General features: G+C 41.6%; 1 protein-coding gene across 11 annotated transcripts; it reads right to left on the reverse strand.

Moving 5' to 3' along the window:
- Window positions 1-87: 87 nt before the first annotated feature.
- LOC100122239 (ATP-dependent RNA helicase bel) lies at window positions 88-13,522 on the reverse strand. Of its 11 annotated transcripts, none has more exons than XM_032596925.1 (11): window positions 13,413-13,522; window positions 12,114-12,165; window positions 11,809-11,975; window positions 10,356-10,437; window positions 9,885-10,205; window positions 9,307-9,512; window positions 8,594-9,060; window positions 8,207-8,511; window positions 7,822-8,121; window positions 7,458-7,727; window positions 88-7,337 (listed from the first exon to the last, which is right to left on the reverse strand). In XM_032596925.1, the coding sequence occupies exons 3-11, from the start codon at window positions 11,851-11,853 to the stop codon at window positions 7,234-7,236; spliced, it is 2,100 nt and encodes a 699-aa protein (XP_032452816.1). In that variant the 5' UTR covers window positions 11,854-11,975; window positions 12,114-12,165; window positions 13,413-13,522; the 3' UTR covers window positions 88-7,233. The 11 variants fall into 11 exon arrangements, with proteins under 11 accessions (XP_032452816.1, XP_032452815.1, XP_032452812.1 ...); XM_032596924.1 differs by having other exon boundaries at window positions 9,870-10,205; XM_032596921.1 differs by having other exon boundaries at window positions 9,885-10,232.
- Between the last annotated feature and the right edge of the window lie 357 nt (window positions 13,523-13,879).

Here is a 13,879-nt window from a genome sequence, read left to right on the forward strand (position 1 = left end):
AATGTTGCGATATAAAAGTGCCAGAGTAAAAGGTGTGTAATAAGTGGAATTATATAGGATGCAACAGAAATAGTAATAAACCAAGTGTTTTTTTTTTCGTGAAAGCCATAATTGGCATCATTTGTCGAGATACCACTCTCTTTATTTTCATTTTCAATACACGTGTACGACGTACAGCGATTTGTAGATTCATCTAATTTTTTTAATCTTCTTTCATTTTTTATTATTTTTACTTTTTGTATTCATTTCACATCCTGTCAACTAACGTAGAGTGTAAATATTTAATTACTAATATAAGACCGACAGAATGGTACGTCACCGTTCCGCTTTAAAACGCACTCCTCTCCCCGCCCCATAAACACCCCTATTTATTTTTTGTTTCTTCACAGCGCAAAAATCGGTGTTTCTTTAGGCGCTCTACCATAAACTTTTTCTCCTATTACTCTCGTTATTTATTCATTAAATTTTTATTTTTTCATTTATTTCGTGAATATATAATCGGCGAACGTGCGAGAGTTCATGTCGCTGCTCGACGCGAAAATGACAAAAAAAGCCTGATGAGAGACTTTGCCGGAATCTCTCACAGATTGTACAAGTTTCATTGATCTTTTTTTTCGCTTTAACATAAAAAAAAACATTCATTCGCTGCGGTTACATTATAATTTTTACATAGTTATCGTCGATTTTTTATGTAGAAAAAAGTTTAGTCGCGGATTAAAAAAAAAATACAAAACGATGTAATACATTGGGCGTTGAATCGTACGTGCAGTTCTGCAAAACTTTGTGCGATTCAGTGTAATAACAAAGCTCAGAGTCATTGAAAAAGAAAGAACTGAACTGGACTATAGCCAATCAAACCCGTCGATTGTACAGTTCGAACGACATCGACTAAGTCGATTTACTTTGTGTTTGTTTCGTTAATACAATAAACGAAGAATGAACGGTGTATGACAAACATGTGTATTATTATAATAACAGCTAAAAGACCACAGAATTTTCGTACTTTACGTGCATAATGATGATATTAGATAATAAATAAATTTTATCATCGTTCTCGCGCCAACGCGACTATTTTCATCTTCTTGCTCTCCTCTCGTTCGCTCTAATTTTCATCTTCCACTCACTCTCTTTCTCTCTAACACACTAACTTGCTCTCTTTCTCTCTATCTCCTTTTACTTTTAATTTTTTTTCACTTCTAATTCGAGGCAAACGTGTGAACAGAATTTCGATGATAAACACTCGCCAATAATTTCTAAACTGCTCGAGCTTGTCAATGACTGTACGCAAGAAATTATGTGAAAATTCTGTATTTTTACAATTCAAGTTGTTTGGATATCTTCTCGAGGAAAAGACTCAGAAATTCCGGCTCGCAGACAGTCATTAACTACCTCGACAATGCAACCAGTTTTTACAACAATAAAATCCTCTCAATATATCCTCTCTACCTCACTTTCATTATTTTTATCTCGCACGCCGCATATTTGTTTGTCATGCAAAAATGATACTCATAATTTTCTCCCTTGCTTTATCCCTTCAATGCCTCGGTACTCCTTTGTGTTTCTCCAGTATATTATGATTGCAGTCACAGTCAACGTTTTTTCCCTCCATCATCTTATTTATAATATAATAGGTTGTGATATTCATAGCCCCCCAATTGTTGTTTTCCTTTCTCACCAAATCTCGCACACGCACATCTCACACTCACACATTTGTTTAAATCATCGCGCACCGCACTTTTTAAATTTTCTCTAAATCGTCTTTTTGTTTTAATGCCTCCTAACGCCGCCAAAGTATATTATAATCATCGCTTCTCACTAATCTTTTTTGTTTTTATATATACTTAAGCGAGAAGAAGGCTCACGTAATTTTCGGCCCGCGCCCAAAAAATCGGTTATTCTTCGTCCTAAACGTCGCCTACGCAAGGCGACGCTTTTATTCAATTTTTGCTATGTACTTTTCATGTTGCTGCGCGTGCACATACCGAAGGACGTACCCTCGATACATCCACCTCCTTTTTTACCTTTACAATATGAGACCGTCGACATTTTATTATCGCAATATAACGCGAGACTGCTCGTGTCCGATTTACACTCTCGGAGGACTAAACGCAACGGAAAAAAGGTCATAAGTCACGATCATCGCGCGAGAGACGCGTGTTTAATTATTATAATAAATGTTCTACATGTAACGGGAGAAAATAACAAGGACAACGAACGTGAGGGAAACGACATTAGTTACTTTTCAACTACTATTATAGGAACATACACAGTATAAATCATCGGGGATTTAAAAAAAGAGAGGAATAAACAATCGTCGATTTGTTTAAACGCGTTAACTTTTCTCAACGAGAGCCACGACTTGGCGTGGTTCTGGCTTTATACGTTTTTAATATCCGCGGAAAAGGCACCGATGATGCGGTGCTTAATTTTTTTACTCGTTTGCTCGACAAACTTCTATTTGTGTGGTCTCCCGTACTCTCCTCTGACTATAAAAAAATACGCGTATCCCAAACGTATCTGTATAGAAAAAACTCGATCGATTACAGAGGGTTTTTTCCACGTTAATCCTCGTTAAAATTCTTTCTATCCCTTGTCTTTTTCACGACTCTCTTTATACCTTCTTTTATTTTATTCTTTAATAAATTCGACTATTGACACGCGGAAAAAGAATGGTCCTACATATGTACACGTGGCGGCGTCGTTATGCGCTCGAGCCTTTTCGTTATTTATTCATTTAAAAATAAGAAAAAAAAATCATAGTATTAACAATAGAAATACGTCGCGCGCTATCGAGGAGCAGCGAAGGGTTTTCACCCTTCGAAATTTTCCTGTCTATTTTGCTCCCCGTTTCTGCGAAATTTGCAACTAATTACGTAACGCTATACATCATCTCTCTCTCTCTCTCTCTCTCTCTCTCCCTCTCTCTCTCTCCCTCTCTCTCTCTCTCTCTCTCTCTCTCTCTCTCTCTCTCTCTCTCTCTCTCTCTTTCTTATTCTCTTACTGGAATATAATCCTGGAATTTTTTTAAAAAAGCGACGTTATTTCTGGGATTGTTTTATCCCTTATTCTGTCTTTTTTTTCACTCAAATACGAGCTACAGATATCAGCACCTTTCGTTACTGTTGAGAAGAAACCTGCTCTTACATTAACAAATAAAGCTCGTGTATGGATTTTCATAAATTTGCTGAAGCAAAAATAGCGAAAAAGAGCCGTGACTGTTCTTCGATAATTTTGTTTGCATCTTTTATTCTATTTGAAGAGTTTGAGAAGTTGAGATTTCAAATTTAATTTTTTGATTAAATCAATCGAATCTGAATTAATAAAAAGTTCCTTTACGTGTAAAGTAACAAAAATCGAGGCAGAAAAGTGCTTATATCTTTCATCAAGTATGTGCTTGAGATGCTCACTCAAATTATACGTGAGAATAACGAACCATTTAATTTAAATTAATAGATGTAAAATGTGTTTACAAAAAAATACATGAATAAAAGTAAAACAGCGAAGTTAGTGAAAAGTAAAAGTCAAAATGCAAAACGTTCCAGGTCTGAAGCGTTCGCAAAAAGAGAGAGTCCGAAGACCAATGAGCTCTCTAAATTTCTTGGAGTCGTGTTTTTATAAATAATGTGTGCATTATATTATCTGGCTAAAGTTTACAGTGTAATGTTCATTCCAAAAGATTCGAGTTTCATTATGAAATGCACTCAATCCTTGTTGGAATAAAAATACTGTCATTATACGTTCGAAAATTCTTATCTAAACTTCACGTAAGAGATTTAGATAACAATTTAGAAGCACAAGAAATCGATTGCAAAAATGAAAACAAAATTTCTCATTTTTACAACCGCAAGAATAAATAATTATTTAATTAAAATCGAATAATGAACATCTATAGTTTAATACTTTTTCTAGATCATGAGCGCGTACGTTATATGAGCTCCCTCGCAAAAAGCCGTGTATGAGAGCGATGCGCATGTAAAATGATCATAACATGTAAATTCACTCCGAGAAATTTCGAGAGACGTTAAACGCGTTCTACGCAAAACTCGATGAACGCCATATACGCGCGAAGCTTTCCTTCGAATGTGAGAAGAAATTCAGCGATAAAAAGAAAAGAATAGTTTAATAACTCCTCGTCGACGAGGATGTTAACAATTATTTAATCGCACACCACCACTTGGTCCACGAACGCGCCGCGACCTGCGCTCACACCTTTCTTCCCCACTCTGCTTATTATCGTGTTTATCAACTCTCCGAGATTTTACACTGCTTCTAGTTACTCTTCCAACGCGCGATTTGCGACTTTTTTGTACTCTTGTGTTCATCCTTGCGATGAAAGAATTGGAGAATTCGTCGACGCGGTTATGCTCATTTACTTGCTTGTGTATGCTCGCGAGAGAGAAAAAGACAGAGAGAGGGATCAGTCTTTTTCGTTATTTATTGTGTATTTTGTTCAGCTTCGACAAAACTTGCACTTTACTTGGAAGTACTAAGACTTACTCGAGCGCACGCGAGTATGCAATACTTGGTAAATGATGCGCTTTTGTATAAGAGTATATAACTTGCACTGACCCTAAATAACAAAATTTCTTGTGACTCTGCGAAGACTAGTACATATCACTTACAATGTTACAGGCTTTACAGAGCTAAATTACTTTTACTTCGTTCTTTTTACTTTGCTTTACTATAAACAACAAATTTCTTTTGTATAATTAGACATTCCTACGAAAATTCTCGAAACTTAATTTATGCTGGCTTAGATCAGATTCTCATTGGGAAAGCTCAAATGTATACTTTTCATGTATTAGTCGGATAGTCGTTTCATTTTTTCAATGCTCATGGTTATCCAAGAGCCAGGAAAAAACAAAATGAATCATTCCCGAAAAATTTTCATTTATTTACATTAAAACTATAGATCAACTGGGTGATCTCAAAAAGATTGCAAGCAATATTTCGCCCTCGCTTCAGCGGTCCCTCGCTCTTTTTCTCTTTCTCTCTCTCACCTGGAGTTTCTATCCTCTTAAACGTCGCCTAGTGTATACTATAATAAACGTTCGGCCCTCCCTTACGAGATATCGGACAGCACAGCGCAGTTTAGCTTCGTTATTTGTATTCTTCACTATATTCGACCTAGCGCATCCCGTTTTTCCGTTAATTCTTTTTTAGATTCCGAACTTTACCGTTATTTCTTTAAATAGAGAACGACTCGAGAAATTGTTTACTTTTTTGTACGCGTATGTCTCGAATAACGCGGAGAGACATTCGATTTCTGTCTCGGTAGCGACTCGAAGGTTTTATTTTCAATATTCTTCTTCGCTAATCGTTTGATCTCGAAACTTGTTTACTCTCTCGTGTCTCCCTTAAAAAAAAGGAAAATAAACGATTCGAAACACGTTAATCGAATGTCACAAGATCGTTCAATATCACAGTCGTCTTTTATTTTCATTTGTTTAATTATTTTGTTGTTCTTTAATTACTTATACGGTACGTTAACTTTATGATTATTATATTTAACGTTATTTATAATATGTATAGCGCACGTCATACCGTTTACTTTTTTTTAAAATACAGTTACAAAAATTGTAATGCGAATGCTCGACGGCTTCACACGGGGTTATCTTATTATTTTTTCGCTTGCGACGAGCCGCAAAAAAAGTTTATTAATCGCGCGTCACTCACGCACTCACTTTTTCACTGGATTCTCTCTTGCAGAATTCACATTCTCACTTGCCTTTTCTCTCTTTTCATTTTTCTTGCATCACTCCCTCATATATAAGCTGCTCCTGTAACTGCAACCTTTGTTTTTTATCTATCTCTCATTAAACCGCGCTCTTCATTTCTTAGAATAAATGAACGAAAAAAAATAATACGTTCAATGCGGGACACGCGTTTCTTCCTGCTTGTGTGTATACGTATCCCTAGCCGCAAACGACGAATTTGCCCGTATAGCCAAGAGAAAAATAACGCGACAAAGAGCAATTCGTTGATGCAATCATCGAACTGTCTTTCACTTTTTCTTTTCTTTTCTCTTGTATATACCTTATATATCTGAGATCCGAATCGCGTCTCGCGTAAAAAATCGATGTCGAACTCGATAGAGCTGTACCGGCTGCTCGTTGTTTGCGAAGAGGAAAGAATAATAATAATAGTAATAATTATAATAATAGTAGTAAAGAAGGGAGAACAAAAACGAAGCAAATAAATGCTTCCTCTGTTACTTCCCAAAAGTCTAGGATTTCTATTCGGCTCTCTTCTTTTTAACGAAGGCGCGCGATTTTGTTATATTTCATTTTTCTATTTGTCGCTTGTATCATATTACGACTTTATCTCGACGAAATTCGTCGCGTTACTTGTTTAGTTATGCTCTTTTTCTTCTCTTGTCTCGTTTTTTATTTTTAGGGACGGCAAAGGACAAAAGTACCATTCGTCGATTCTGAATTATATAAATTCAAGAAATAATCATATTCTGTATTTTTAAAACGTACGAGCGCTCGATCCCGAGCAAAAAAAATTTACTTAGCAAAAGTCACAACGAGCCGCACTATTTGTTGATCGTTACGAAACGAGTACCCGGCTACCGAAAATTATGTTTCACGAGCGTAGTTGCACTCTGATGTTGCTTAATACTCGTTTATCTCATTTTCTTTCTATTTTTATTATTTAGAACATAGTCTCGACGTTCGTTTATTTTATTTGATGATAAGTAATGATTCTACTAATACGTGCGCCAGTTGGCACGAGGCTTTTTCTCAATAAGAGCGAGCCTTATTTACGAAAGAAGAAAAAATCGCTTCGCCGATTTTATCTATTGTTCACCGTCTTTTCATTGTAAGTGAAATCCTAAGCGATTATAATCATGTTACTTTTTCATTGCTGCAATGACACATCAGAGGTGCATTTAGGCAGTCACGATAGAGTGATATACTACTTGCAAAGGTCTCGTAATGTTTGCCTACTGCCTTTTGCGCGCGTCTCTTTTACCTTCTTACTTGTACGTGTGTATACTTGAGTGTGCTTGTTTATGTATAAGTTTATATGTATCGCCGTACAATCCATAATTTTGTTGTTCTGTTTCTTAAACGCGCTGGCGCATGTCTGCTTAAATCTTGTATTAGTGTCATTTTAAGTGTTTCCTCGCGTGACTTTCTTACATATAGTTGAATTTGCATGTAGAGTAGTAGTAATAATGGTAGCGCGGTGACGGCGGTGCATTTTTTATTGCTGCTTCTATTTGCCTCATGACGCCCACCAGTCTTGATCACTACCACCACCACTATTGTTACTGGAATTGTACGAAGAGTTGTAGTTGCCACCATAGCCACCGCCACCTCCATAACCCCCTAAAAGTAAAAAGCAAAAACTTCATTTAGTATACGCGTTTCTTCAATAAACTTCGATTTATTACATCGAATCAGTCAATTTTTAATACGTTTTAACTTTGTATATGTAAGTTTATGTACCTCCATAACCGCCGGGTCTACCGGGAGGTCCGCTGCTACGACTGGGTGGTCCACCACCACCGCTAGATTGACGGTAATCTCTGGCGCCAAATCCACCACCACTGAAGCGACCCTTGGCAGCTGGTCGCCGGCTGGCACCTCCACCATGCCGAGAATCAGAGCACATATCTTCTAGCCAGTGCGGCAATTCTTGATTAGCCTCAACGAGCAATGATACTAAATCGCGCACCAAATTCTGATTCTTTGAGTTAAAGAAGGATGTTGCCAAACCTAAAATTATTCAACAAATTATTTTAATAAATGTTTAGTGTTAAACGAGCATAAAAAAAAACAATGACTATGCAACGAACTGTTAGATTCTTACCAAGATTTCCCATACGGCCGGTACGACCAATACGATGAACGTATTCTTCTACGTCTCCAGGAAGATCAAAGTTAATAACGTGCTTCACATGGGGAATATCAAGACCACGAGCTGCAACGGCAGTGGCCACTAAAATCGGAGTATGACCAGAGCGGAAGCGACGTAGCGCATCCTCACGTTCGTGTTGAGAACGATCTCCGTGGATACTTGTTACCGGGTAATGCTGATTATGCAGGAACTCTTCCAGCATGTCAGCTCCCTTCTTGGTCTCCACGAACACCAATGTCAATGATTCCTGAGCTATAGATGAACAGTGTAATTAATATTTGGTTCAGAAATACTATTCAAGCAGTTTCTTAAATAAGAGTTACTGTATACAACTTACTTGGCTCTTGGAAGTTACAAGCTCCAAGCAAGTCTAGAAGATACGATCGTTTCTCATGCTCCTCTACCCAGACGATTTTCTGGGTGATATTCTCCGAGGTCGAACCGACTCTGCCAACGGCCAAGAAAATGTAGTTGCTTAAGAAATCTCTGGCCAACATTTGAATCTCTTTGGGGAAGGTAGCAGAGAACATAAGAGTTTGTCTTTCTCCAGTGGGAGGCATAGTGTCCTGCTCGACGATGCGTCGAATTTGAGGCTCGAAACCCATGTCAAGCATCCGATCAGCCTCATCTAGTACTAAGTAACTGTAAAGCGAGAAATATATCGTTAAAATAAGCAACAGTGAAGGCTTAAGTAAAAGACTGAAAGAATAAGGCAATTACTCACCGGCAATTGTGCAGACCAATTTTGCCTCTGCCCAGCATGTCTACGAGACGACCAGGCGTGGCAACTAACAAATGACATCCACGATCGAGTTCACGCAACTGCTCGACCATATTGGATCCTCCGTAGACTACGGCCGGACGCATACGCGATCTGTAGGCGAACTTGCGCGCCTCATCGTAGATTTGCGTAGCGAGCTCGCGGGTGGGCGCCAGCACCAGACCCAGCGGATACTGCTTGCGACGACCACTGGCATTTGGGGGTAAGGGTGGCGGTCCGCTCTCGTAAATTTGATTCAAAATCGGTACGAGAAAAGCGGCCGTTTTGCCCGAGCCAGTCTGGGCGCAAGCCATCACGTCGCGACGACCAATGATGATCGGTATAGCGTATTTCTGCACAGGAGTAGGCTTGTCGTAGCCAGCCAGGTTAATGCTGTTCTTGATTATCTCCGTCAGCTTAACCTCGTCAAACTGTGAAGCAAGAAACAAGATTTATAGGAATAAAGCATAAAAAACACTAGCAGGCGAGTTTAAAAAGTTAAGGATTGTCACGTTTGTACACTGAGAAAATGGATAGGTTGCATCGACAATTCCCCAAATCAAAAAACGTTTTTCAATATTCCACGTGGCAATTTATTCAAAGCGATTTAAACATCGTCTTTGAGTTCAAGTTGAGCCCATGGAAGCGTTTTTAATGGTTATATTAAAAATACTCACGGATGAGATGTGCGGTGGAATATCTTCACCGGATGCCTCAACTGGGATATCCTCATATTTGCTGAAGTTGATGCCTGTGCTTCTCTCGCCGAACAACTCAAGCTCACATCTTTCGTCTCTTGCGGTCGGTATGGTCCAGTCAATCTGTTTACCGCCGCCGCCGCCACCCCTTCTATCATCGTCGTTCCATCTTCCACCGCCTCCACCTATTAACACGCATAATATGTTGTAATAAAGGTCACTCTGTAATGCAGACTTGAGCAGTGACAATGTCATCATTAAATTTTGTTACATTTGTACACTGAGAAAAGGGCCATTCAAAGCAACCGATTTCCCAAATCAAAAAACGTCTTTGCTCTACCACAGTATCAACATTTTCAAAACAAGTTGTAATTTTGAAATCAAACAGTCAACGCATGGTATCGTGCGTGTGCAGAGAATCTCAGAAGAGCGTAGCTACTATACGTTAAGTTCGCCAGCCATCATCGACTTTTACAGTTTATTATAGATAAATAAAAAGAAATAAAAATAAAATGGTGGCGAATCGTCGACCAAGCACATACCGTTGACCGACTCACCTCCCATGCGGTCATTCCTGCCGTTGTCCTGCCAGCGGTCGTTGCCGCGCGGCTGTTCCTGCCACCTGTCGTTGCCGCCAGACCGCGGGGCATCGCGCTCGTAGCGATAGTCACGGCCATTCTCCTGGCGCCGATTGCGTCCGCCGAAGTTGCCAAAGTCGGCGTCGTTGCGCCGGCCGTAGCCACCGCCGCCACCAGGACCACCACCACCACCTCCTAAGCCGCGGCCACGGTCACGATCGCCACCCCGATCCCCGAAACGGCCTCCCTGGGATGAGAGAGGTGGACGATCGCCGCCCTGCGGACTATCTGAAAACGAGTCTGGTTCGTCGACAACGCGATTACTCGCTATGTTACGTTACAAAAGGTATGAGTGTTTCTGTCTTTTTTAAATTGCTCATTGAACTTCACTTGCTGTTTGAGCGATGTATGTTCAAATATGTTCGATATGTCTTAAAATATTATACTTACTTGCAGACTTGTTTCGAAGGTGCGGCGGAACGTAGCGACCCCCACTCGATTGGCGGGAGTCCTGCAAGTCCAGACCAGCTAACTGTAAAACGATGAATTACCATTAGCAATCGGAAGAATAATCAACATACATAAATGTACACGAGCGCGGACGTCTATCGTCGATATTTAAATTTACACAACAGCGCGTGGAAAAGCTCCATCAATTTCTACAAAAAACGGGCTATTAGTCATGCAACAAGCGTAGGTGAACGACAATCGCAGAGACTTTCACCTCGCATCGGCGTGAATCGCGCAAAAATTATCCTTATCTTCCACGTGGCCATATCTATCCGTCTCTCTCTCTCTCTCTCTCTCTCTCTCTCTCTCTCTCTCTCTCTCTCTCTCTCTCTCTCTCTCTCGCTCGCTCGCTCGCTCGCTCTTAGCCTCCAGACGTCGCGCGCGTGGTTTCGCAACACCTCATCATCCTACATAGCTATATACATATATGTATGTACGCACACGCGGCGACTCACACAATTCCCCGAGATTAAAAAATGCCGTATAAGAAAGTGACACGGTGTTCGTTATACATATTGACGCGAGGGGGATAAGCATGGAAAAAACGGGGGGAAAACCCGGCAGCGCAGCTGTGCTTGCCATCTCGTCAGCTTTTCTCGACGATGGAAAGGCGTAGTGTGCACGAGGGGGCGGCCATTGCGGAACAGCCGTGAAATACACGCGTTGAGTCATCAGTGTGTATACCTATGTGCGAGTTTCTGTGCGCGCGCGCTTGAATGGAAATCTCACAACGGAAAATACCGAAGTGTCGATTTCTTTTCGCCGAAGAAACAAACTGGTCTTATTTATAATCGCCAGCTATACTTTAACCTAAATCGCTGATGCTTAGGAGTAAGAGAGAGAGAGAGAGAGAGAGAGAGAGAGAGAGAGAGAGAGAGAGAGAGGGGGGGAGCGCTATAGGCGAAGAGAAAGATGCGCGCGCAAAGTATGTCAACTAAAATTACGGAAGATTCTTTTCGGAGTCGCTTTATCTCGAATGCGGCATATACGAGGTTTCTTTCGATGCTTTGTACTACTACCGCTTTCGAGAACGAGCGTGATTCACGCTGCAATTTCAAAATATTTGCAATGCGTAACCCCCCCCCCGCGAATGTATTTCCTTTTATCGAGTATACTCAGACCGACTTTGCATGCAAATCGAATTCTAGATATTTATTTAAATGCCATCTCATCGCAGACTCTCTTGCAACATGGTGTAACGCAGGCATCGTCAAAGAAAAAATCTTGCTTCGAAACGAACGTCATCGTTGCGCGCGATCGCTTTATCCAAAAAGAGAAATCGCCGATAGCGCATGCTTAGAAATACGCGTGTACGCGATTGAAGCAGCCTACGTTAAAGAAAGAAAGAGAAGGAGAGTATAGAGGAAAGACTGGGTGCCATTGTACTACTCACTTGCTGCTCTAGACCTGATCCATTCTGGTTGTCTGCATTACTCATATTACTCCGCCTCGGTGCGTAGATTTCGTAGCGCTGTCGTAAGGACTCGCTCTACACTGGTTGACACAGTAAAAATTCTTCAAACTCTGTACTTCTTGAAAAACTTGCTTCTGCTATTCGCACTAGCACCACAAGAGTATATATATATATATTATATTGTATGCTTGAGAACGAGAAGAACTTCCAATTGCTCGGTCGAACTGAGTGTGTGCACGACTGAACTCAAAACAGCGTCGAACGAAAAGTGCGTTAATACGTACAATAAATGACCGTACTAGCTTCTGCTTCAGCTGCTGACTTCTTCGATGCAAACTGCAAAATGAGTAAGAAGAGTGAATGTAGAGGAGAGTATTATAGCACGACACGATGCTGATGATCGACGGTTCTCTCCCAGTCTGACATGAGAGGGAGCAAGCGCGCGCGCGGTGCCCGACATCGGAGGTAGGGGGAAAAATTCCAAGTCGAAAGGTCACGCTTCCGCGCGAACGACGCGTCGTCGTCCTCGTCGTCGTATATCTCCCTCTCTCTCTTTCTCTAGCTCTGATGGAGTTTAGAGAAGCTATATAGATATACCGCGAACATACGCTTATGGCTCCGTCAGCGCGTACAAAGGAGACCGCGGGGTTGCTTTTCGCACGCGCGCGGCCCTTTTACACTACTGCCGACTCGAATATATACTCGATTTACCTCGAATGACACTCGTTTCACTTGGACGCGTTCGTGTCACCGGTCGAGAAATTCACTGCAAAAGGTTAAATCGTCGACAAGCGACGCTCGCAGAGACGCGAGACTCGGAGAGTTAAGGAACGGAGCAGCGTTAAAGGGGCGAGTCCGTCTGTCTGCTCTGCGGGCAACGCGGAGTCGGAGAGGGAGCTGGGAGAGACGAGGACACGCGATGGAGTAAAACGTGCACACGCGCTGATATAACTCAACGACGATCCGGAAAAAGTCGGCGAAATCCGAAAGCGTGACTTATCGAATAAACAGATGCTCGGATGAAACGTACAAGTTGGAAGCGTGCGCAGAGCGACAAAGGCTCTGGGATGTCGCGCTGACGAGGTGCGAGAGAAAAAGAATGGCGGCGCTCGGTTCGCGCACGAACGCCACATACACGAATCAAGCGAGGCACGGCGCACAGACAAAATGGCCGCCCGGAGACTTCCGCCGCTTCGCCCCGCTATACTGCACTCGTCTCTCTTCTCCTCTTCCACCACCTCTCTCGATTTTACTCCGCCGACACGCGCGAACGGAGCATTGCACACGCGGTGTAATGCCTTCGCGATTGCAAAATCTTTTCGCGCGATGACAATTACTTACGACGAGTAAGCGATCTCGCAACGCGGAATCCACGTCGGGCGCGATCGATGCCGTTACTCCAGCGGCGCTTTGTCCACAGACCAAAGCGTGGAGGCGCTTTTTATTTCTAATGTAGCACCGGACCGACTTGACCTTCGCGCGAATTATACTTGCTTTTGATGGGGACGACGTCGATCGAATTATTAACGCGCCTCGCACTTGCTCCGACGCAGAGAACTCGCTCCGGGGTTGACGATATTTACCTTTTAACAACGTTCACGAACTATCAGATCACTCGCCTACACGCGTACCGCCTCGCAGGCTCACTGTGCCACTGTCAGACTGCCGCGCTGGAAAATGCCGGAATGCACTAGAACGGGGAGGAACGGGATGTGGAATGGAAGAGGAGTGGGGAGGATGTGATGCGTTCCGCTGTTCCGGGTATCCTATATTTATGTATTATTGGATGCATTTTAGAAGACGGACAGGATGTAGATTGCTGTGTATCGACAGGAAGTGCAACTTAATGCGAGGGATGATTTTACTTCATGGAGCACGCGCCACATATTTGCGTGGGAAATATGAATTTATGAAATTTTTTTTGTATAATTGCGTGACAAAGAAAATAAATTCATTTTACATCTGCAACAAGCTAACATTTTCATTGAATTTTAATCTTATTTGTATTGGATTGTTGAAAAATAAGGTTTTGAATAAATAAAATCAGAAG

This window comes from Nasonia vitripennis, chromosome 2 (assembly GCF_009193385.2).
Source record: "Nasonia vitripennis strain AsymCx chromosome 2, Nvit_psr_1.1, whole genome shotgun sequence".
NCBI classification, from domain to species: Eukaryota; Metazoa; Arthropoda; class Insecta; order Hymenoptera; family Pteromalidae; genus Nasonia; species Nasonia vitripennis.